At 38.2% G+C, this 22,854-nt stretch overlaps 1 protein-coding gene across 1 annotated transcript in view; it reads right to left on the bottom strand.

The window, feature by feature from the left end:
- pcsk5a (proprotein convertase subtilisin/kexin type 5a) overlaps window positions 1-22,854 on the bottom strand; it is a 37,946-nt gene that overhangs the window by 6,992 nt on the left and 8,100 nt on the right. The window contains exons 11-31 of the mRNA XM_059549813.1: window positions 21,792-21,909; window positions 21,418-21,606; window positions 20,643-20,779; window positions 16,246-16,365; window positions 15,744-15,846; window positions 15,467-15,657; window positions 15,092-15,179; window positions 14,903-15,006; window positions 13,473-13,611; window positions 13,266-13,381; window positions 12,692-12,794; window positions 12,093-12,229; window positions 11,418-11,618; window positions 11,189-11,257; window positions 10,845-10,887; window positions 10,582-10,724; window positions 10,160-10,360; window positions 8,810-8,893; window positions 8,492-8,690; window positions 7,272-7,486; window positions 6,206-6,448 (exon numbers count right to left, since the gene is read on the bottom strand). Coding sequence (XP_059405796.1) covers window positions 6,206-6,448; window positions 7,272-7,486; window positions 8,492-8,690; window positions 8,810-8,893; window positions 10,160-10,360; window positions 10,582-10,724; window positions 10,845-10,887; window positions 11,189-11,257; window positions 11,418-11,618; window positions 12,093-12,229; window positions 12,692-12,794; window positions 13,266-13,381; window positions 13,473-13,611; window positions 14,903-15,006; window positions 15,092-15,179; window positions 15,467-15,657; window positions 15,744-15,846; window positions 16,246-16,365; window positions 20,643-20,779; window positions 21,418-21,606; window positions 21,792-21,909 — 2,943 coding nt within the window. The remainder of the gene's footprint in view (window positions 1-6,205; window positions 6,449-7,271; window positions 7,487-8,491; window positions 8,691-8,809; window positions 8,894-10,159; window positions 10,361-10,581; window positions 10,725-10,844; window positions 10,888-11,188; window positions 11,258-11,417; window positions 11,619-12,092; window positions 12,230-12,691; window positions 12,795-13,265; window positions 13,382-13,472; window positions 13,612-14,902; window positions 15,007-15,091; window positions 15,180-15,466; window positions 15,658-15,743; window positions 15,847-16,245; window positions 16,366-20,642; window positions 20,780-21,417; window positions 21,607-21,791; window positions 21,910-22,854) is intronic.

Genomic DNA, 22,854 nt, shown 5'->3' with positions numbered 1-22,854 from the left:
CAATGTCTAAATGTAATCTAATTTATATTTTTGAAAAATTTAAAAAGAGTTCTTTCAAACGATACCTACCTTTTGACTCTCCTTGCTATAGTTTTGGAGTTATTATGATTATATAGTAAAATATAGCAAAATTTGCTGTTTCAGTCTTACCAGTTAATTTCTCTGTGTGTGTGTGTGTTTGTGTGTGTGGGTGTGTGTGTGTGGGGGGGAGGGTGTCTTATTTGCACTCTTGATGTTTTAGAGTGTCACCCCTTCATTGCTGTACACTTTTTTTCTGCACAGTGGCTGATCTGTAGTTTGTACCACCAAAGTTTCTCTGAGTTTTCGGATTTTCTTGTATTTCCCATTCATTTCCTATGTGGGTCGTTTTTGACCCGTAGGAAGCTAAGTGTGCAATTTTTTTTTACGACCCTTTAACATATCAGAATCATCTCCTTGATTTTTTTGTGTGTTCACATAGGTAATACAACAAAAGTCACCAAGTTTCATCCCCCTCCGATGAAGCAAAAAAATTTAAAAATTTAAAACGTACATGGTTTCGGTCTTTTTTGACCCGAAGAAGCCCAGAGGGTTAAAAGAGATGGTCTTCATCCCTCCTGGGGTGGCGCCACTCTTCTCTCTAGAAATATGGCAAATAGTCTTAGAGTTTATACTTGACTAACTGGGGCCCAGGTCAGGAAGCAGACAGACTGGCTAAACCTACCGTCTGCTAGCTGCCTCCCGTCACAGAGGTCAGTTAATTCTCAGCACATAGAGACTTTTTCACCTAGATATCACACTATAGAGACTGTGTCTGTTCCCCGAACTAGAAAATACAAAAAACGTCCAAACCAAGTTAAGATTAACAATTTAATTGAGGTTCAACAAATAAAAAACATAAGCAATATGGATAAACAAATGATAAAGCTTGGCTTATTGAATATCAGATCCCTTTCTACGAAAACACTTTTTGTGAATAATATGATCACTGATCATAATATAGATGTACTCTGTTTGACAGAAACCTGGCTAAAACTTGATGATTACATTATTTTAAATGATTCCACCCTCCAAGATCACTGATATAAACATGAGCCGCGTCTAAAAGGCAAAGGGGGAGGTGTTGCTTCAATTTATAACAACGTTTTCAGGATTTCTCAGAGGGCAGGCTTCAAGTATAAATCGTTTGAAGTAATGGTGCTTCATATAACATTATCCAGAGAAACAAATGTTAATGATAAATCCCCTGTTATGTTTGTACTGGCTACTGTATACAGGCCACCAGGGCACCATACAGACTTTATTAAAGAGTTTGGTGATTTTACATCCGAGTTAGTTCTGGCTGCAGATAAAGTTTTAATAGTTGGTGATTTTAATATCCATGTTGATAATGAAAAAGATGCATTGGGATCAGCATTTATAGACATTCTGAACTCTATTGGTGTTAAGACAACACGTTTCAGGACCTACTCATTGTCGAAATCATACTCTAGATTTAATACTGTCACATGGAATTGATGTTGATGGTGTTGAAATTATTCAGCCAAGTCATGATATCTCAGATCATTATTTAGTTTTGTGCAAACTTCATATAGCCAAAATTGTAAATTCTACTTCTTGTTACAAGTATGGAAGAACCATCACTTCTACCACAAAAGACTGCTTTTTAAGTTATCTTCCTGATGTAACCAAATTCCTGAGCATATCCAAAACCTCAGAACAACTTGATGATGTAACAGAAACTATGGACTCTCTCTTTTCTAGCACTTTAAATAAAGTTGCTCCTTTACGCTTAAGGAAGGTTAAGGAAAACAGTTTGACACCATGGTATAATGAGCATACTCGCACCCTAAAGAGAGCAGCCCAAAAAATGGAGCGCAGCTGGAGGAAAACAAAACTAGAGGTATTTCGTATTGCTTGGTGGGAAAGTAACATATCCTACAGAAAAGCATTAAAAACTGCTAGATCCGATTACTTTTCTTCTCTTTTAGAAGAAAACAAACATAACCCCAGGTATTTATTCAATACAGTGGCTAAATTAACGAAAAATAAAGCCTCAACAAGTGTTGACATTTCCCAACACCACAGCAGTAATGACTTTATGAACTACTTTACTTCTAAAATCGATACTATTAGAGATAAAATTGCAACCATTCAGCCCTCAGCTACAGTATCACATCAGACAGTGCACTATAGACCCCCTGAGGAACAGTTCCACTCATTCTCTACCATAGGAGAGGAAGAATTGTATAAACTTGTTAAATCATCTAAACCAACAACATGTATGTTAGACCGTATACCATCTAAGCTCCTAAAAGAGGTGCTTCCAGAAATCATAGATTCTCTTCTGACTATTATTAATTCCTCATTGTCATTAGGATATGTCCCCAAAACCTTCAAACTGGCTGTTATTAAGCCTCTCATCAAAAAACCACAACTTGACCCCAAAGAACTAGTTAATTATATACCAATCTCGAATCTCCCTTTTCTGTCCAAGATACTAGAAAAGGTGGTATCCTCACAATAATATTCCTTCTTAGAGAAAAATGGTATATGTGAGGATTTCCAGTCAGGATTTAGACCGTATCATAGTACTGAGACTGCTCTCCTTAGAGTTACAAATGATCTGCTCTTATCATCTGATCGTGGGTGTATCTCTCTATTAGTTTTATTGGATCTTAGTGCTGCGTTTGACACAATTGACCACAACATTCTTTTGCATAGACTTGAACACTTTGTTGGCATCAGTGGAAGTGCATTAGCATGGTTTAAATCGTACTTATATGACCGCCATCAGTTCGTAGCAGTGAATGAAGATGTATCCTATCGATCACAAGTGCAGTATGGAGTACCTCAAGGCTCAGTACTAGGGCCGCTATTCTTTACGCTTTATATGTTACCCTTGGGAGATATCATCAGGAAACATGGTGTTAGCTTTCACTGTTATGCTGATGATACTCAGCTCTATATTTCTTCGCGGCCTGGTGAAACACACCAATTTGAAAAACGAATGGATTGCATAGTCGATATAAAAAACTGTAATTTCTTACTGCTAAATTCTGAAAAAACAGAGGTGTTAATTATAGGACCTAAAAACTCCGCTTGTAATAACCTAGAACACTGTCTAAGACTTGATGGTTGCTCTGTCAATTCTTCGTCATCAGTTAGTAACCTAGGTGTGCTATTTGATCGCAATCTTTCCTTAGAAAGCCACGTTTCTAGCATTTGTAAAACTGCATTTTTCCATCTCAAAAATATATCTAAATTACGGCCTATGCTCTCAATGTCAAATGCAGAAATGTTAATCCATGCATTTATGACCTCAAGGTTAGATTATTGTAATGCTTTATTGGGTGGTTGTTCTGCACGCTTAGTAAACAAACTACAGCTAGTCCAAAATGCAGCAGCAAGAGTTCTTACTAGAACCAGGAAGTATGACCATATTAGCCCAGTCCTGTCAACACTGCACTGGCTCCCTATCAAACATCGTATAGATTTTAAAATATTGCTTATTACTTATAAAGCCCTGAATGGTTTAGCACCTCAGTATTTGAATGAGCTCCTTTTACATTATAATCCTCTACGTCCGCTACGTTCTCAAAACTCAGGCGATTTGATAATACCTAGAATATCAAAATCCACTGCGGGCGGCAGATACTTTTCCTATTTGGCGCCTAAACTCTGGAATAACCTACCTAACATTGTTCGGGAGGCAGACACACTCTTGCAGTTTAAATCTAGATTAAAGACACATCTCTTTAACCTGGCATACACATAACATACTAATATGCTTTTAATATCCAAATCCGTTAAAGGATTTTTAGGCTGCATTAATTAGGTAAACCGGAACCGGAAACACTTCCCATAACACCCTATGTACTTGCTACATCATTAGAAGAATGGCATCTACGCTAATATTTGTCTGTTTCTCTCTTGTTCCGAGGTCACCGTGGCCACCAGATCCAGTCTGTGTCCAGATCAGAGGGTCACTACAGTCACCCGGATCCAGTACGTATCCAGACCAGATGGTGGATCAGCACCTAGAAAGGACCTCTACATCCCTGAAAGACAGCGGAGACCAGGACAACTAGAGCCCCAGATACAGATCCCCTGTAAAGACCTTGTCTCAGAGGAGTACCAGGACAAGACCACAGGAAACAGATGATTCTTCTGCACAATCTGACTTTGCTGCAGCCTGGAATTGAACTACTGGTTTCGTCTGGTCAGAGGAGAACTGGCCCCCCAACTGAGCCTGGTTTCTCCCAAGGTTTTTTTCTCCATTCTGTCACCGATGGAGTTTCGGATCCTTGCCGCTGTCGCCTCTGGCTTGCTTAGTTGGGGACACTTCATCTACAGCGATATCGTTGACTTGATTGCAAATAAATGCACAGACACTATTTAACTGAACAGAGATGACATAACTGAATCCAATGATGAACTGCCTTTAACTATCATTTTGTATTATTGACACTGTTTTCCTAATGAATGTTGTTCAGTTGCTTTGACGCAATGTATTTTGTTTAAAAGCTATATAAATAAAGGTGACTTTGACTTTGACATGTGAAGTTTGGCGAAGATCGGACATTTTATGCCTGAGTTGTAACATTTTTTATTCCCATGGCAAGACATCGAACTTTGTCACGGCGCCATGGACACGCCTTTGAACGAAAACTCAAGATCTTCACAACTGTACATCGCACAGGCCTTTAGATTAGACTGACCACAAAAAAGACATTAATGTCATAAAAATTCTAGGAGTAGTTCATCGCAGTGTAAAATATGTCACTTCCTGTTGCCAATAGGTGGCGCTATGACTATAGCTGAATATGGGCATGTCAATCTGTTCAGGTCAGGAGTCTTATCAAACATGTGAAGTTTGGGGCAGATTGGACATTGTATGTCTGAGTTATAGCAACTTAATTTTTCATGGCGAATCATCGAAATTCGCCCTTCACGCCCTTCAACGAAAACTGAAGATCTAGGTTAGGCAGGCCAAATTTGGTGTTGATCTGATTAAATCTCTAGGAGGAGTTCGTTAAAATACAACGCATGGAAATGACAAAAATTGCACAAAATTTCCTCATAATATTAAAAATAACCGACTTCCTGTTGGGTTTAGAATCTTGCTCCAAGAGTCTTTTTTGTAGGTATTGGTGTGTTACATGTGTGTGCCAATTTTCATGCATGTACGTGAAACATAGCTGGAAGGCTGTTGATTTTTTTAGTATAGGTGGTGCTATCGAGCCATTTTGCAACACCCTCTTCTGAATCCTATATCAGACGAAAATTTGCACCAGGTTTGACATGTGTGCAAAGTTTCATGACTTTTTGAGCATGTTTAAGCCCTCAAAAATGCGATTCATTCGGGAGAAGAACAAGAAGAAGAAGAAGCGGAATAATAATAATAGACAAAGCAGATACAAGAGGGTCCTCACACCATCGGTGCTTGGGCCCTAATTAGAAACCAATCTTGCCTCTTGTCAGTGGAAATAATATTAGCTGATTCAGTCCCAACACCTACAAGTACCAGGATGATGAAGATGAAAGAAGGGTGGACATTTCAGCAAGACAATGATCCCAAACTCAGCCAAGGAAACTCTCAATTGGTTTCAGAAAAAGAAAATTCAGAAAAGCAAAAGCTACTAGAATGGCCCAGCCAATCACCTTGAATCCAATAGAAAACAAGAACTAAAGATCAGAGTTCATAGAAGAGGCCCACAGAAACCTCAAGATTTGAAGACTCTGTAGAAGAATGGTCCGAAATCCCACCTGAGCAATGCATGCCACTAGTTTCTCCATACAGGAGGCGTCTTGAAGCTGTCATTAACAACAAAGGCTTTTGAACAAAGTATTAAATACATTTTATTAATCCGATACTTTTTTCCCTGTGTCATTGCATTTTATAACACACAACTTAAATTCTAAAATAATTTTTGTTTCATTTGTATGTATGGATTACTTGGCTTGTTACTGATATCTGCAGAAAATTTCATGTCAACAGCACCTTTATAAATATATTTACTGGGAAAAATGGTGTATACTATATAACAAATCTCAACCTTCATGCACCCTTATGTAAAACAAAACTTATGTTTGTGTTTATTATTTTAATATATTTGTTGGAAGTCCTATTCCTTTATTTAGGTGTAATAAAAAATAATTCAGTGGAAAACCATGACTAAGTGAACTTTTAATAGTCACAGTAAGGAATGTCATGTAGTCTCACCCATGCATTCTTCGGACCTGCTTTCCCTGTAAGTATGTGCAGGGCAGGGGGCTAGACATGCTCCATTGTGCAATGTGCGGTCAGTGTCGGAACAGGAATCACAGTTGTTTTGTTCGGGCCCGTCACATAACTCACAATCGGCATGGCAACGCTCGCAAATGCCTTGATCCGTGTCCTCAAAAAACCCATCAGGACACACCACTGTACACTGACCCACATGCAGAAAGAAGTCTTCTTTACACTCTAAAGTTAAATGTACAGAAGAAAATGAAATAGGTAATATATTTAACAATGAATGTGAAAATGCTAAGATTGACAAAGTTCGAACTTCTAAATTACTTCAATATATGTAAAAGCATGTATTTTGTTTATTTTTCTTTCAGTTTATGAATAAATAAACATTTATATATTTACTAATTGGACATTCCAACGGATTCATTTAGTTTGATTTCTAAAGATTAGTTATAGTTTAACCAGCACATGTGTTTGTGTTCATCACACGTTTATTACAAAATGATGGAGAATGACAAAAGCAACGTCAATATACATTTTATCAAGTCAGGTATTTCTGGGGAATTGAACCCATGAACCGCCATGCTTTACTGTTTGTCCTAGAAGAAAGTTTAATTATCAACATGTATGAAAAAAAAAAGTATGAAACACTTGGTATTAATGCAAATGAGAAAGCCACTACATTCTAAGAAAAATAGTTGATAAAATTAAATTTTAAGGCATTAATATGCAGATAAGGTACAAAGGTGTACATTTTGACAGTGACAGCTGTTGTAGAAGTAGAAGAGTGTAGAAGACTGTTGATAAAAATAAAAAATTGTCACATCAATAAAAACATCTTTGTAACTAGTTATTTTCTTAACGTAAAATAATTATTTTTCTCTCTCTCTCTGCTCTTATTGTATAGCTTTTACTTGTCTTATTTTTAAATTGCTTATCTCGTTGTTCTATTATTTATTCTTGTTTTTCTTTTGTCTTTGTCAAGCACCAATTTAACAAGACAAATTCATGCAAACATGAAAACATGCAAAATTGTGATGAATTTCAGTCTCACCTGTACAGAGTTCGTCCTCAGAGCAGATAACACAGCTCTCTGGACACTGCGCACACTCCCTGTTCCTCACTGTGTGTTCAGGTGGACATCTCTCCACACACTCATGTTTGTGGAGCAGTAGGGTCTCCTCACAGCTCAGACAGTGTGTTGCATTCTTCTCACAGGACGAACAACCAGATGCACAGCTCTTACACACCTGACCCACTGGATACCCTCTGAACACACATAAACATGCACATCATTTAATACAGTATACATGTACAAAATATACAATTGCCTTGCAGTGTTATTTATTTATTTTATTTTATTTTACAAAATCCATACTGGGATTGAGACAAACTTTTGCTACACAAATGACCAAATCCTCTATATTATCAACATAATCAACACTTTGTTAAAAAAGCTGTTGCACATGTAATATATGAATGATAAATTGATAGTTTATGCTTTTTATCAAGTAAAAATCCTTGAACAACTGTTTTATTTTTTTAAATCAGGGATGCCCAAACTTAGTCCTGGAGTGCCGGTGTCCGAGTTTGACTGAGTTTGGGCAGCCCTGGTTTAAATAAAGATTTGCTCAGTTTGGGCTTTTTTTAGGGCCTAAAAGTCTGATGTATCAAATATGCAATACTGCATAAATTTGCTTATGTAACCCCTCTCTCCCAGGTCCTCACTGCCACACCTCACACTCGTTCCGAGCAGGCCTTGAACATGGGTCTCCGGCATGGGAGGCAGACGCACTAACAAGGAAGCTAAATGACTGCAGCCACTAGCATCTGTCGCTTGTGCATCTCTTGAGATCGGGGAGTCAGGTTTACCGCCACAGCACCTACTTGCTGGTCTCTGGTACACTCACCCCCCTAAACCTCACTCCAATCCGGGTCTCGGTACCAATGTAACCCCTCTCTCCCAAGTCCTCACTGCCACACCTCGCACTCGTTCCGAGCGGGCCTCGAACCCGGGTCTCCGGCATGGGAGGCAGCTAAATGACTGGAGGCACTAGCGTCTGTCACTAGGTTTAACTGCACAGCACCTAGTCGCTGGCCTCTGTTACACTTACTAAAAATGTAATAACACTGTTTGTAAATGATTTTTGCTTAAGTTGAGTTCATGCGAGGCTAAACTAAATGTGTGCAAGAAACCTGAAAAAGTTAACCTGAGGGAGAACAGTATATCATTAGTTTTTCATTCTTCTACATCAATGTCTGTAAATGGCTTACCTTGTGCACGTGCGCACACACTGGCCGGCCTGCAAATAAAGAGGGTTTTTACGTGCTGCCTGGCAGCGTGTGCAGAGCTGCTCATCCTGGCACTGGGCACAACCTTGAGGGCAAGTCTCACAGTGCCCGCTCTCCTTACTGCCAAAGCTGCCCATCGGGCATCGTACCACACACATCTGATCTGCATTCAGATATCGACCTAGAAGACAGAGTGGTTAAAACACACATAAATATTGTATAATTATCCATTCAACTAACCCTTTATACCACCAACCAAAGATTTTTCCATCCATCATATTCTTCTTTGAGTTGTATTACCTTTTACACAGGTGTTGCATTGATTCTTCGTTTTCCCCCAGCAGGATTCACACGACGAGTGACAGTCCTCACATTCCCCATCATCTAAGAGATGAGAGCAGGAGCATAACTTTCATGACTATGTTTCTTAACACACTTAAGTAAACTTCATGTACTTTGTAATAATAAAAAATTACAAATATCAAAGTACATTTTATATCTCTATGTCATTGATGTGCTGACTAACTAATGCATGTAAAGTTCTTTGCTTTATTTGATAAAACATTTATATTTAATATGTGAGATGAATGTAATGAATGAACCAAAAGACTCCAATGGTCTAAAGAACCAATAAAGTAAAATGACAGTCAATTAATATATGAATAAACAGATAAATAAATAAAAGCTCAGGATTTATTGCAGTCATTTTATATTCAGTGTTTTTACTTTATATTCCTAATAAGTTAATTATAACTGATAAAGGTTGCCAAACTAAAACATTCTTATATGATATTACAAACATTTCCTGCTAAATCATCAGTAGGCCTTTCCAAAGCTAAGCACTTGAAAAAGCCCATTATATAACAGTGGAATTTAATTCTGAAGCATTGTGGTTAAAAACTCTGTTTTGATTTCAGCAGGATCCTAAAATTAGTGAAGTCATGCAAATGACTTCAAATGCTCTCCAAATTTCTCCTGAGAAAAGCCTTTGGTAATCTGTGAACTCTTCTTCCTGGAGCGGCAATGCACTGCAGGGTTTAGCTCCAAATCTAATCAAACACACCTAAACCAACTAATTAAGGTCTTCAGCATCCATTTTTCCACAGGCAGGTGTATTAAAGCACGTTGGAAATAAACTTGCCAAGGAGAGTGGGTCTCTAAGAGCAGTTTTGAAGACCTCTGCAATGCATCCAGTTTCAATGTCAAAGGTTGTTGATACACAGCAACTGTTTCAGCAATTTTGCAGAGCTACTTTTTTAAACAATGTTGCTTAGGCACTTTTCAATTGAGAATGGGTAACAAATTTATATCTGGATATTTTAGATTGGTCTTGTGCCCTGTGTTTCACCTGGTGACAACATTGCTAAAAAAGTTGCCCTGTGTATCATCAGCCTGTGCTCAAATATAAGTCTGCAATCAAAAATTACATTTAAAAAAGAAAATATCAATATGACTGTGATCCTACATAGAACCAGCAGTTTTGAAAAACTGATTGATTGATGGATTGATTTTAATATGAGGTCGTATCAAATCTAATTCTTCCAAGACCACTTTATCTGGACTATGACGTGAGACAAAGGTAACATCACTAGAACTACAAACAAGCAATCTCTAAATTATACATTTTCCTCTCTGAACTTTTGCTCTTACCACTGAGGTATGTCTGGGCAGGGCAGACATCTTGTTCAGGCACACATGCTCCATTATCAAGCGTAAATCCATCGCTGCAGCTGTCACAGTCACTGTCCTCCGGCCCACTGCATGTCCTGCAGTCTGAATGACATTCCTCACACTCCTGAGAATCTTCATCACCATAGAAGCCACCGGGACATTCCCGCACACACTTCCCATCTGCAGGGTACAGTATAATAAACACGTGAAGAATCTTGCCAGTTGTATTAGAAAAAAGTTGTAAACCATTACAGTGGAGCATGGCACTAGCAATGACAAGGCCATGGATTTCCTCGGGAATGCATGAACTGATAAAAAAAAATAGCCTATCATGAACGCTATGCAAGTCATTTTTATAAAAGCATCTTCAGAATGCATCAATTTAGATGGTAATGTCCAACCTGACAGGAAGAGGTCAGATTCACACCAGTAGCACTCATCTTCATCACAGCTGACACAGTCATGCTCACAGGAGACACAGCTCATGGTCTCCTCCACTGTGTATGTCTTAGCAGGACAGTGCTTATAGCAACCCTCTTCTAACCTATGCAGAAAGAACATTTCGGTCAACTTCTCAGAATGGCGAACATGTGTAAATTAACTTTCTAAAATGTTTATTCTGTCTTTCCAGCAGATTCTTTTACATCATTTAAATGTTCCTTACTTGTAATATCCACCAATGCAGGACAGACAGTGTTTGGGATTATCTGCAAAGTGAAAGAACTATAAATTATGTAGAAATATCTGTCTGGTTAACTCTGTACAGTTCATGGTGGAATGTGAAGTCAAAATATATTGTCACATCCATTAGCGATATTCTAAAACTTCTTATTTAGTTTTACTAAAGAAATTTAGATGGAAATCCGAAGAGCACAAGTGAAACAAACACAAACATCAACCATGTGCTCTAATACAAAACTAACCCCATGCATGTACTGTATAAGCAATAGTAATAGTATTATTTACCTTAAACTGAACAGAACAGAACAGATAGAATGTTGAACTTACAAAGAACACACTTATTACATCCCTCTTCACATGACATGCAGTCATCATATTCTGGGTCTTCTACCTCTCCTAACACATACACGCACACACAAATCAGTTATATACATTGAAGTTTGTCCTGGAAGTGCAAAATAATCCCAAAGCCCAGCATCATTAATATCAGACACTGTGCTAAATATAAGGAACAAAACAAGTGACACTTGAACTGCACAGGAAGGTAAAGTCAGACCTTCACCACACTCCAGTTTGTTACAGACTCCGTCGTTGATGTAGAAGGAGTCCTCACATCTGATGCAGTGTGTGGCTGAAGAACAGAGTTTGCAGTGTGAAGAACATGGCTCACATGCTTTCAGCACAGTGTGGAAATGAGCCTGAGGACACACTTCCAAACACTCGCCACGGTAGAGGTACCGGTCCACCCCAAACTTGTCTACACCACACACAAACAACACACATGATACACACAAAATGACCACAACATACACACAGGGACATATACTGTTAGATTGTGAGACCATTGTGATGTTGTTACTCGTATTTTCATTTTGGTGACTTGAAGCCAGGAATGAAATTGTGGAAATTCAAAAAACCAAAAGGTAAATTAAAATACAAGCTAAGGTCATATTTGCTTTCGCTATTAAATGTGAGGTAGTACCATTGGATTGGATTGTAATTTTTAAATAAACTATAAACTTTACGGTTTCATTTGATTGCCATTAAACAGCAAATGTAGGACTATTGTATTAAGAAGCCCATTTTACTAACATTTGGTGCTTTCCAAGTTTTCATTCTGGACACTGGATGGAACTCTTATAAATTAGATTAACAGGATTGTGGCACATGCTCATTTAGTTGAGTTACTCGGACAGCAGCCATTTGGACTATGAGAGAAATTAATCCTGACCTGTATCACAGCTGGTACAGTTAGCAGAGCCAGCCTCCACGCATTGAGCACAAGTGTGATCACAGAGGTGACACTGTCCACTGGAAGGGTACTTCCCATCTGAGCAGCTGACCACACATCGGCCCTCATCCAGCCAACTACAAGAGCAGGACAAAGGAAATGCATATTAGTGGCAAATAACTATATAATAAAATGCAATGAAATAATTAAGCAAAAATATAATTACAGTAATTAAGAATCTTTATGTTTTTGAAAGTAGTCTCTTTATTTGATCAAAAACACAGTAAAACTAATATTATAGTCATAAAAAATAGTATTAATATATATATATATATATATATATATATATATATATATATATATATATATATATATATATAAATATATTTATTATTATTTTTTTTAATTGCTATATTATAAAATGTGATTTATTCCTGTGATCCACTGTCACGTGATCCTTCAGAAATCTTTTTAATATGCTGATTTGGTGCTCAGTTGTTATTAATTATTTTTGGTACTCAATTATTATATAATATATTGATTACCAAAAATTATTATTAAAAAATGTTGCATAAGTCACTGTTTAAATAGTTTCTTACTGTGTGTTGGAGCAGCTGAGACACTCCACACTCGTTGGACCTTTACATTTATGACAGGACTCATCACATGGCTGACACTCTCCACTCTCATCCTGATATTCCCCTTTAAACACAAACATAAATCAGTATATGAAATGGGAAACACTTTATTTTAAGGTGTCCTTGTTACCAGGAGCGCTGCACAAGATCCCGGGCCCTATGCATAGGCAGTCCTAATGGCAGGCCTATGAAAATATATATTCCAGATTTTTTATGGGCACTCTCTTCCTTTGGGGCCCTGGTAATCAGTACTGGTTTTACCCCCAGTCCGACGCCCCTGCTTGTTAGACATTACATGTAATTACTATAATAATAACAATGAATTATGCATAATTACATGCAAGTAACCCTAAACCAAACCCTAATCCTAACCCCAACCTTATAGTAAGTACATGTAGTTATTTAATATTACTCAGTACTTAAATGTACTCTATAATTCCATTGTAAAAGGACACCTTAAAATAAACTGTTACCCTGAAAAGTTACAACAACTCTACTTTGTTTCAATATTCTGGTCGGAAAAAACTGATCTTACCATCAACACAGTTGTGGCTGAGAACACACACACCGTCCAGTAGTGTGTGTCCATCTACACACTCACTGCAGTTTTCTTTACCTGGCCCGACACAAGCCAGACAGCTTGCATCACACCTGCACATATATACACACACTTAAGAACCAAAATACAGGTATAGGAAATTATGAAAAATACTGAAAGGATGAGAGGTTGTAGAACACACACCTTTTACAGATGCTTTGAGTGTCTGTGCTGTCAGAGTTCGGTTGTACAGCGTAGAAACCTTGACTGCAGGAGGACACACATCTCCAGTTCTCCATCAAGTATCCTTCAGCACAGCGATTACATGACTCTAGACCTGCAGCTGTAGAAAAGCCATGATCCTATCACATCTACACAAATGCAAACTCAGCTGAAGACACAAAATCTCATAGTCACAAGATCATGCACGGGATTCCTATTGGAATTTGATCACAATTCTCAACCAAATCTTAATTATATTTATGCATTTAAAGTGACTCACATTGCATTCAGTCTAACAATCATTCATAACATGTGTTCCCTGGGATTCGAACCCCCAACGTTGTGCTTGCTAAAGCAATGTGTTACCACTTGAGCTACAGGAGCTACACTAAACAATTAGAAGCAAATAAAAGAAAGTCTGTAGTTGGAACACAGTATTGGGGAGTAACTATACATATAGCCTAACATAACTATGTAATTTAATTAAAAAAATAATAATAATAATAATAAATTACAGTTATGAAAATGTTAACCATTACAAAGGGAGTTACATCTGAATATTTTCACACACATACAGATTTGACTGATTTCCTTACAAAACTACACTGACTTCTGTAAAACATGACGGATTTAGGACACAGAAGAGGACACGTGCTTATTTGATAACTTTTTATTTCCTTTTTGTTTATTTGTATGCGTTAATTTATTATTATTATTATTTTATTTAAAAGGCATTGTTAGATGACAGTGTAGCTATTCAAAGATTTGATTTCAAAAATAGTGTCATTTAAATTATATCTTATGATTTTAAAGCAGTATTTAACCTCAGAATGATCTCAAAGCAAACAAAGTGCTAAGGTCTTCTTTTGTGGTTCCTGTGCTTTCAAAAAAAAAAAAAAAAAAAAAAAAAAAAAAAATATATATATATATATATATATATATATATATATATATATATATATATATATATATATATATATATATATATATATTAAACCTAGATATATTATATGAGGAAGCGGCAGACAAATTTAAAAAGTATGATTTGTAGACTTGGAAAAGTCTTTTAAGTAAATAAAATCTTTAAACAAAAATATATGTCCTTATCCATTAAATCACAAACAACTGGAAAAGACATGTTAATGAATTAGTTAAAAAAGTGGGAACCCTAAAGAACATAAAAACTTCTAAAACTTCTGGAATCTTGGAATGTAAATAATGACCAAGAAGTAGATTTAAATAATATATTAAAATAAGTTTGGAAAACAAAACCAAGTCTGTGAAGCCTTTGAATATTGTTGTGGAGAATGTTGCGGGGCCTTAGAGCCAAAAAGGTTGAGAACCACTGTTCTAGAGTTGGACCCAGGCATTTTGATGTCATTGACAGTGTATTGTATTTTTGTGGATTGTACCAGCACATGTAGCACAGGCTGGGTGGCAGGGCTCACATGAGTCCTCCGGCTCACTGTAGTAATGGCCCACCTCACAACTCTTCTGACATCTGTTCCCCACCAGACTGAAAGAGACAGTCATCTTGCATTACAATGAAAAGACTTGGCTACATTTTGTCATGAAATTCAAATATTTGATTAAACTCTTACCTTGTGCCATCAGAGCACTCTGTGCAAATGGAGGCTGATGTGCATTTCATACAGTTTTCAATACTACACTTCCTACACATGTTTTCCTCTGCATGGCAAAGACATTATTAACACAAAATTACTCAAAGGCCTGTCCACACTGAAAGTTAAGTTTAAAATACATCTATGTGCTTTGGACCAATTGCGATGTTGTGGCTGGGGTTTCAAATCTATTGGCTATAAACTAAAAAAATAACATTTTGTGCAGTGGAAAGGATTCATGGATATTAAAGGTTTGTCATGGAACCACAGATGTCAATAAAGAACCTTTATTTTTTATTAGTATTTCCTTTGAGTAAACAGGTAACTGGCTTGTTTTGGTGGCATCACACTTACCATGGTTAAGATAGTAGCCATCCTCACAGTTGGTCACACAGTTGTTCTTTTCCTCATTCAGATGATATCCAGATTTACAGGCTGTGCACTGATCACTGCGGCTGCCCAAACATGACTTGCAGGAGGAGTAACACTTTTTACACCTCTTCTTATCCCCCCAGTACCCACTCGGACAGTCAGACACACAGGTCCTGAAAATTTTTGTAGTATTATCAGAAAGAGGAGAGAGGAGACAGTGAGAGAGAGAGAAGAAAGTACAGAAGTAAAATTTTCTTACCTTGTGTTATTTTTGAACTTTAGGAAAAAGTGCAAGCAGGAGACACATTGATGGGGTCCAGGTCCTTCACAACCATCTTCACTACATTCTGGGTCACAAGAGCCTTTTATCGAGGAGAGGGAAAATGAAAAAGTTTTCCCATATATAAAAGAATTACATATTTAAAATAGCACTAAGAAGTGCCCAGTACACTAGCATATTTGTATAATTCATTTGCACGCTTTGATAATGATAATCAAAGATGGGAAGTTATAGCCCACTTATAATATATAGGCTTAATGTCATTGTATTAGAAAATTAAATATCTAACCAAGTGGCATTTATTTGAAAGAAAAATAGCACAAGCACACTATAACTGTGACCCAGTTAGTAAAAAGTCTTTGAAATATGGCTTGAATGGCCTTTGCATACCATACATTAAATATCCACTGAACATTATAATAATTTGTTTTTTATTTAAATTAAATTATGTACATTTGTTTGGCTTATAAAGGTAAATCACCATTGTACTCCTCCGTGGTGTCATCTTCAGGCAGCAGCTGGGCAGAGCGGGGCTGCTCATGACGACTGTACGGATGTGTGGATGTTCCATAAAGCACCAGGGACCATTCTACCAGTTTCCCTAATGTAAAAAACAAAGAAGGAAAAGCATTTTATTGTATATTCTATTGCAGGTGTATTTGACCTTTTGTACATATACGGGATACATGGATGTTACATTTAAATCAACTTATATCTTGAAGTTGGAGTAACAATTAAATGGTATTACATCAGGGGTGTCAAACTCAATTCCTGGAGGGCCGGAGCCATGCAGAGTTTTTTGTTCCAACCCTGCTTCAACACACATAACCTACCTAACATTGTTCGGGAGGCAGACACACTCTTGCAGTTTAAATCTAGATTAAAGACCCATCTCTTTAACCTGGCTTACACATAACATACTAATATGCTTTTAATATCCAAATCCGTTAAAGGATTTTTAGGCTGCATTAATTAGGTAAACCGGAACCGGAAACACTTCCCATAACACCCTATGTACTTGCTACATCATTAGAAGAATGGCATCTATGCTAATATTTGTCTGTTTCTCTCTTATTCCGAGGTCACCGTAGCCACCAGATCCAGTCTGTATCCAGATCAGAGGGTCACTGCAGTCACCCGGATCCAGTACGTATCCAGACCAGATGGTGGATCAGCACCTAGAAAGGACCTCTACTGCCCTGAAAGACAGCCGAGACCAGGACAACTAGAGCCCCAGATACAGATCCCCTGTACACAATCTGACTTTGCTGCAGCCTGAAATTGAACTACTGGTTTCGTCTGGTCAGAGGAGAACTGGCCCCCCAACTGAGCCTGGTTTCTCCCAAGGTTTTTTTCTCCATCCTGTCACCGATGGAGTTTCGGTTCCTTGCCGCTGTCGCCTCTGGCTTGCTTAGTTGGGATCACTTCATCTACAGCGATATCGTTGACTTGATTGCAAATAAATGCACAGACACTATTTAACTGAACAGAGATGACATCACTGAATTCAATGATGAACTGCCTTTAACTATCATTTTGCATTATTGACACACTTTTTTCCTAATGAATGTTGTTCAGTTGCTTTGACGCAATGTATTTTGTTTAAAGCGCTATATAAATAAAGGTGACTTGACTTGACTTGACACATGCCTTACAATTTTACAAATAAGCCTGAACGGCTTGATTAGTTGGATCAGGTGTGTTTAATTACAGTTTAATCTAAACTATACAGGGCTCTGGCCCTCCAGGAATTGAGTTTGACACCTCCGTGTTACATGGATATGGTAGTCATGTATACAGTATCATAGAACTATAAAGTTAGTACTAGGTGGTGCATGCACAAAAAAAATAAAAAAAAATAAAAAAAATTTGGGGTGGTTGAAGTGCTATATAGCACCACAGCTGACAACATCTAACAAAGCAGGAGGAGCAACTGGACTTGAATCCTGGGTGGGCATAATCAGTTCCTCTCCTTCCATTAGACCCATCTTCTTGTCCCATCCAAACAAGGTGATATCCACAGCCGGTGGATCAGGCTGGTCTGCTGCTTTCCATAGCAGCACCTGTAGGTGGGCACGTCTTCCATGAAGGCACATATTGCGCTCTGTAGGAGGTAGTGCCTTCAGTGCTGAGGGCCTTTTGCGCTTTCGGTAAATTTCATACCGGGCTCCATCCAAGGTTACAGAGTTCCTCTGATTGTACAAAGCCAGAAAGAAAGCCCTTGTTGCTTTTGTGATCTGTAAATCTGTGGCTTCTGCCTCTCCAATACAGTGGAGAAGCTTACCAGGTATGACTCTCATGGCCTTGAGTGCAGACACCTTCCCCTTCCCGACAGGATATGAGGTGGTATCACATCCCGAAAGAGCATGCATGGCCAGAATGGAACCACATTGGTCACCCAGATTCTCTGCAGTTGCATTTATGCTGAGAACAGTGCCATTCCATTTTTCCATCTGTACGTTAGTTGTGATACCAGCCTTCCAACACCAATAAACCATAAGCACAAAGACATCTGTGTCATCACTGAGAATGTGAACAGTTGAAGCCCCATATCTGACAGCATCTAACATGTAAGATATAAGTGATATATCGGCCTCATCATGAGTTTCAATGCTGTCAGCTTTACTGACCATCATGATCTTACTTCCTACATTGAAAGTACACAGGAGTTCGCTCAGCCTTTGTTTGTTGTGCTTGTTTTTCAAGACTTTGTCTCGACTAGGTAGAGGTGTAGTCAATGAGAGCTTGTACTCGGTGGAGCTCTCTCCTGCTCTTCTATGTCTCTCATGGTCCTTGGCAGACACCTGCAAATATCTGTCAAAGATGACAAAAGTTTGGGTGTCGTAACAATTAAGCCGACGTCCCATGCTGGCTGCAAGATCTGCCACTTTCCCAGATGATGGCCAAACTACGTGATAAATGAGCTGGGATGCATCCACAATGACAACATCTGGTGGCTGGGGATTGCAGACTGGAATTCCGAGCTGCTGGACAAGCACTGACTTATTGCCCTTTCGGAGGCATCCATTGTCATCAATGATAGACAAGGGGACTGGGCTAAGCTCATATTTGAAGAGAGAAGAGAGATCCATTTTTCTCTGGCCTCCCACCACCAACAGTCGAGCAAATAATAACTCAAGGTCACAAACAACCTTCCCACTGACCTTTATTCCCTTTTTCTGGAACTTCATAGTCACTACCTTGTTAAAGATGGGTGTATGAAATGCCCCCGGAAGTGATGAAGAAAACTTTTCACACATAGCCTGGCCAATCTTCATCGCATCTTGCACATTCACTTTTTCATCAGCCACCTGTCCATTTATGATGTGGAAGAGCAAAGTGCTCTCTGTCATGAGTGGATTTGTGTTTTCCCACAGCATCCTCACAATTTTAGAGCGGTCCTCAGCATCCAACTCCCGTCGTGCTTCACCCTCCTCTTTGTGTCTGTTGGACACAGTCTTCTCTGATGCTACTGTATCACTGTACATATCATCCAATGACTGAGAGAGATGTGAACATATGCCAAATAATTGGATCCAAACTGCAACCTGCTCAGGGTTGGTTGAAATACCCTTCATGCCCCCTGCTCCCTTCCCTTGCCTGATGTATGTCTGCTCCCCAAACACATCGGCACTCACTGCAGGTGCACCATCTGAATGGCGGCACACATGACTTCCGGCAAGAAGGTCATCTTTTGCAATGGAAGGAAGGTGCTGAATTTCACGTAAATGCCAAGTGATCCATCTAGCATAGTGGTGATCACCAGCAGCAAAAAAATAGGGTAGCATCTCTTCAAGGCAGTGTTGTTGCAGCAGCCAGTCACCCTCCCTCTCTGCTCGCCAGAATCTATGTGCAATTAAGGTTGGAGTGATAAAGCAATCCACCCATAATCGGCCTGTTGGGTGCTGTCTTGCCTTTTCCAGGAATTCCAGTATCTGCTGATGACTCTTTTCTCCCTCCTTTAAGAATTCATGAAGAAGAGCATACATAACCATACGGAAGGCTCGCATGGCCTTTGGCCAGGCCTTTCCATTGAAGATAGATGCCAGGCCGCCAAATGATGCACCTACCAGCTCCTCAAGGCCTGTTGAATTCATCAGCTCCCCAATTGAGCCAATGAATGACATCAGGGTGTGCATCATTCCAGGGCTGAGCACCACTGATGCCCATCTCTGTGGGTCACCCCATTTGATCTGGCAAGCAATCTTGTACAGCTGCATGTCAAATGTTATTTATCTTAATGTGAAAACATAAGTAATTTCAACATTAAAATGTCAACATTAAATCCCTTGACTGACTTTTGTACGAATATTAAGGCGATATAAGAATATAAAAATATTTGCAAGGTGAATTTGCTCCCTTGCTTTACAACATATTATAACTACAACAGCATATTTGCATAAAAACATGACTGGACCTCAAGAAATGTAAACAAATTGAGGTTATCAACATTCGCATCAAAGAGCAAGAGTTCTTGTGATTCTGAAATGTTATAATATTGTTTACCATGAAAATAGCCTAAAATTTGGTCCGAAATTAATAAAAAATGTGTCTAAATGTATCCAAATTTGTTACAGAATTACCATTTTGAAGTCTGAAAAAGCCAGAAATGAAATCAGCAGCCTCTAAAACCTCTAAAACCACTCACATATTGTAGAAATTGGCCATACAGTGCAAAATATGTGGCCAAAATGGACGATTAAGCTAATAATGCTAATTATCCAAATTGATCAACATATGCAAATATGCATCCGGCAGTTTCTGTATGCTGGGGACCCATACTTCATATTTCTGCAATAAAATTTTGGTGTACTCAACATTTCCGGGTTCATAATGGATCTCTATGGGCTGGCTACTAGACTATTAGAGTGTGGGAACCTTGTTTTCGGCTGTTTCTTTGTGTAGATGGCGAGTCCTTGATGTCCAGGATCCAGTCTCCTGCTGGTCTTTCACCCCAGCAGTGAGTGGTCATGAATTCCCACTTAAGGAAACCCTCATTGGAGTGGTCATTTGGTCTGAAAGGAAATAGCATCAGAATTATTGAAGCCAGGTAATCCCAAAGAATCAGTGGGAAAAATGTGCATTTGGTGAAGTATCTGATATTTAAATGGCCAAGTAAGATGAAATTCTGATAACTTGAAATATTAATCAATGAAACGTTTACAACAGGATAACAGATTAAATGTGTATACTGTAAATATTAGTTGTCACTCTATGTCGCCCAATAATAATGTATGTCTTAGTAAGATGAGATTTTAATGCTTAGTTTTATGTTCACAAGCTCTGTAGTTTTTATTATGTTTAGATTTTATGATTGAGAGATCTAAGAGAGCCTGATCTATCATGTTTGATGCTCATTTAAAACAAGATTTTTCTAAAAAAATTACAATCAAGTTAACCTAGTTTGCTTCAGTCCAGTAAGTATTCTTCTTGACATATTATCAAATTACATATTACATATATATAAAATATTTAAAAAAATTAATTATACTAAAAAGGCCTTTTACCTGCTAAACAAATAATAATTTTGAGGCCTCAGAAATGTAATCAAATATGACATAGAAGGCTTTGAAGGGTGAATAACGTACTGTATTTCAATAAATAGTTATTATTTTAATTCCAGCATATCAGAACTGGCTCAGTATATTTGTACCTGTTTGTGAGAAGCTTAGATCTGGTTCCAGAGGGTGATGTCAGTGTGACTGACAGGTCTCCACGATGAGGATGTGTGATTGTGACACGTACAACCACATGCTCCAGATAAACCACCCGCTGCAGACGCTGAGAAGAGCAGCCTGAGGACTTAAACACTGATCTCAGCACCCTTTCTGCACTGATGAACCTGAGATAAAAAATACCATGGTATTATTATGATATTCTCTGACATATTTTGGAGGACCATGTTAATACCATGCTATAAGAATATGGTAATTAAATACCATAGTATATGTGACTAAACCATGGTACCACAACGGACCTTGAAATAATAAGTGCTAAAGAGCATAAAGTTTATAAGCAAACATTTACCTTGCAGTCTGGACTATGTTTTCCTCACACACATGTTGAGGAGGCACCGGCTTCCAGGTCTCTGCTTCCTTCACCATGGCTTCAGCATCCATCAGACCAAACCCATAAAGGTGACTTACTGCACAATAGCAAGCGATCAAACAGTTTATTACATACTGCCTGTGAGAGCAAGCTTTACTTCACATGCAATTGCATATTCAATGATTACTGACTGCATAAATGTACAGTATGTACTACTAAACGTATGCTGTAACTACACCATTCTGTCCTAAAATTATATTTAATATATTTTGTGTTTATATATATATATATATAGTTGCATCTCAATAAATTAGAATGTCATGGAAAAGTTCATTTATTTCAGTAATTCAACTCAAATTGTGAAACTTGTGTATTAAATAAATTCAGTGCACACAGACTGAAGTAGTTCAAGTCTTTGGTTCTTTTAAATGGGATCATTTTTGGCTCACATTTAACAAAAACCCACCTATTCACTATCTCAACAAATTAGAATATGGTGACATGCCAATCAGCTAATCAACTCAAAACACCTGCAAAGGTTTCCTGAGCCTTCAAAATGGTCTCTCAGTTTGGTTCACTAGGCTACACAATCATGGGGAAGACTGCTGATCTGACAGTTGTCCAGAAGACAATCATTGACACCCTTCACAAGGAGGGTAAGCCACAAACATTCATTGCCAAAGAGTGCTGTATTCAATCATGTTAACAGAAAGTTGAGTGGAAGGAAAAAGTGTGGAAGATATTGATTCAAGAATTTGAGTGAACTTTACAAAGAATGGACTGAGGCTGGGGTCAAGGTATACAGACGTGTCGTATATTTCAGATGAGAGCAAGTTTTGTATTTCATTTAGAAACCAAGTTCCTAGAGTCTGGAGGAAGGGTGGAGAAGCTTATAGCCCAAGTTGCTTGAAGTCCAGTGTTAAGTTTCCACAGTCTGTGATGATTTGGGTCATCTGCTGGTGTTGGTGCTTTGTGTTTTTTGAAAACCAAAGTCACTGCAACCGTTTACCAAGAAATTTTGGAGGACTTCATGCTTCATTCT

This window comes from Carassius carassius, chromosome 5, assembly GCF_963082965.1.
Source record: "Carassius carassius chromosome 5, fCarCar2.1, whole genome shotgun sequence".
Lineage (NCBI taxonomy): Eukaryota > Metazoa > Chordata > Actinopteri > Cypriniformes > Cyprinidae > Carassius > Carassius carassius.
Note: the sequence above shows the minus strand (reverse complement) of the source record. Positions and strands in the feature narration are given on the sequence as shown.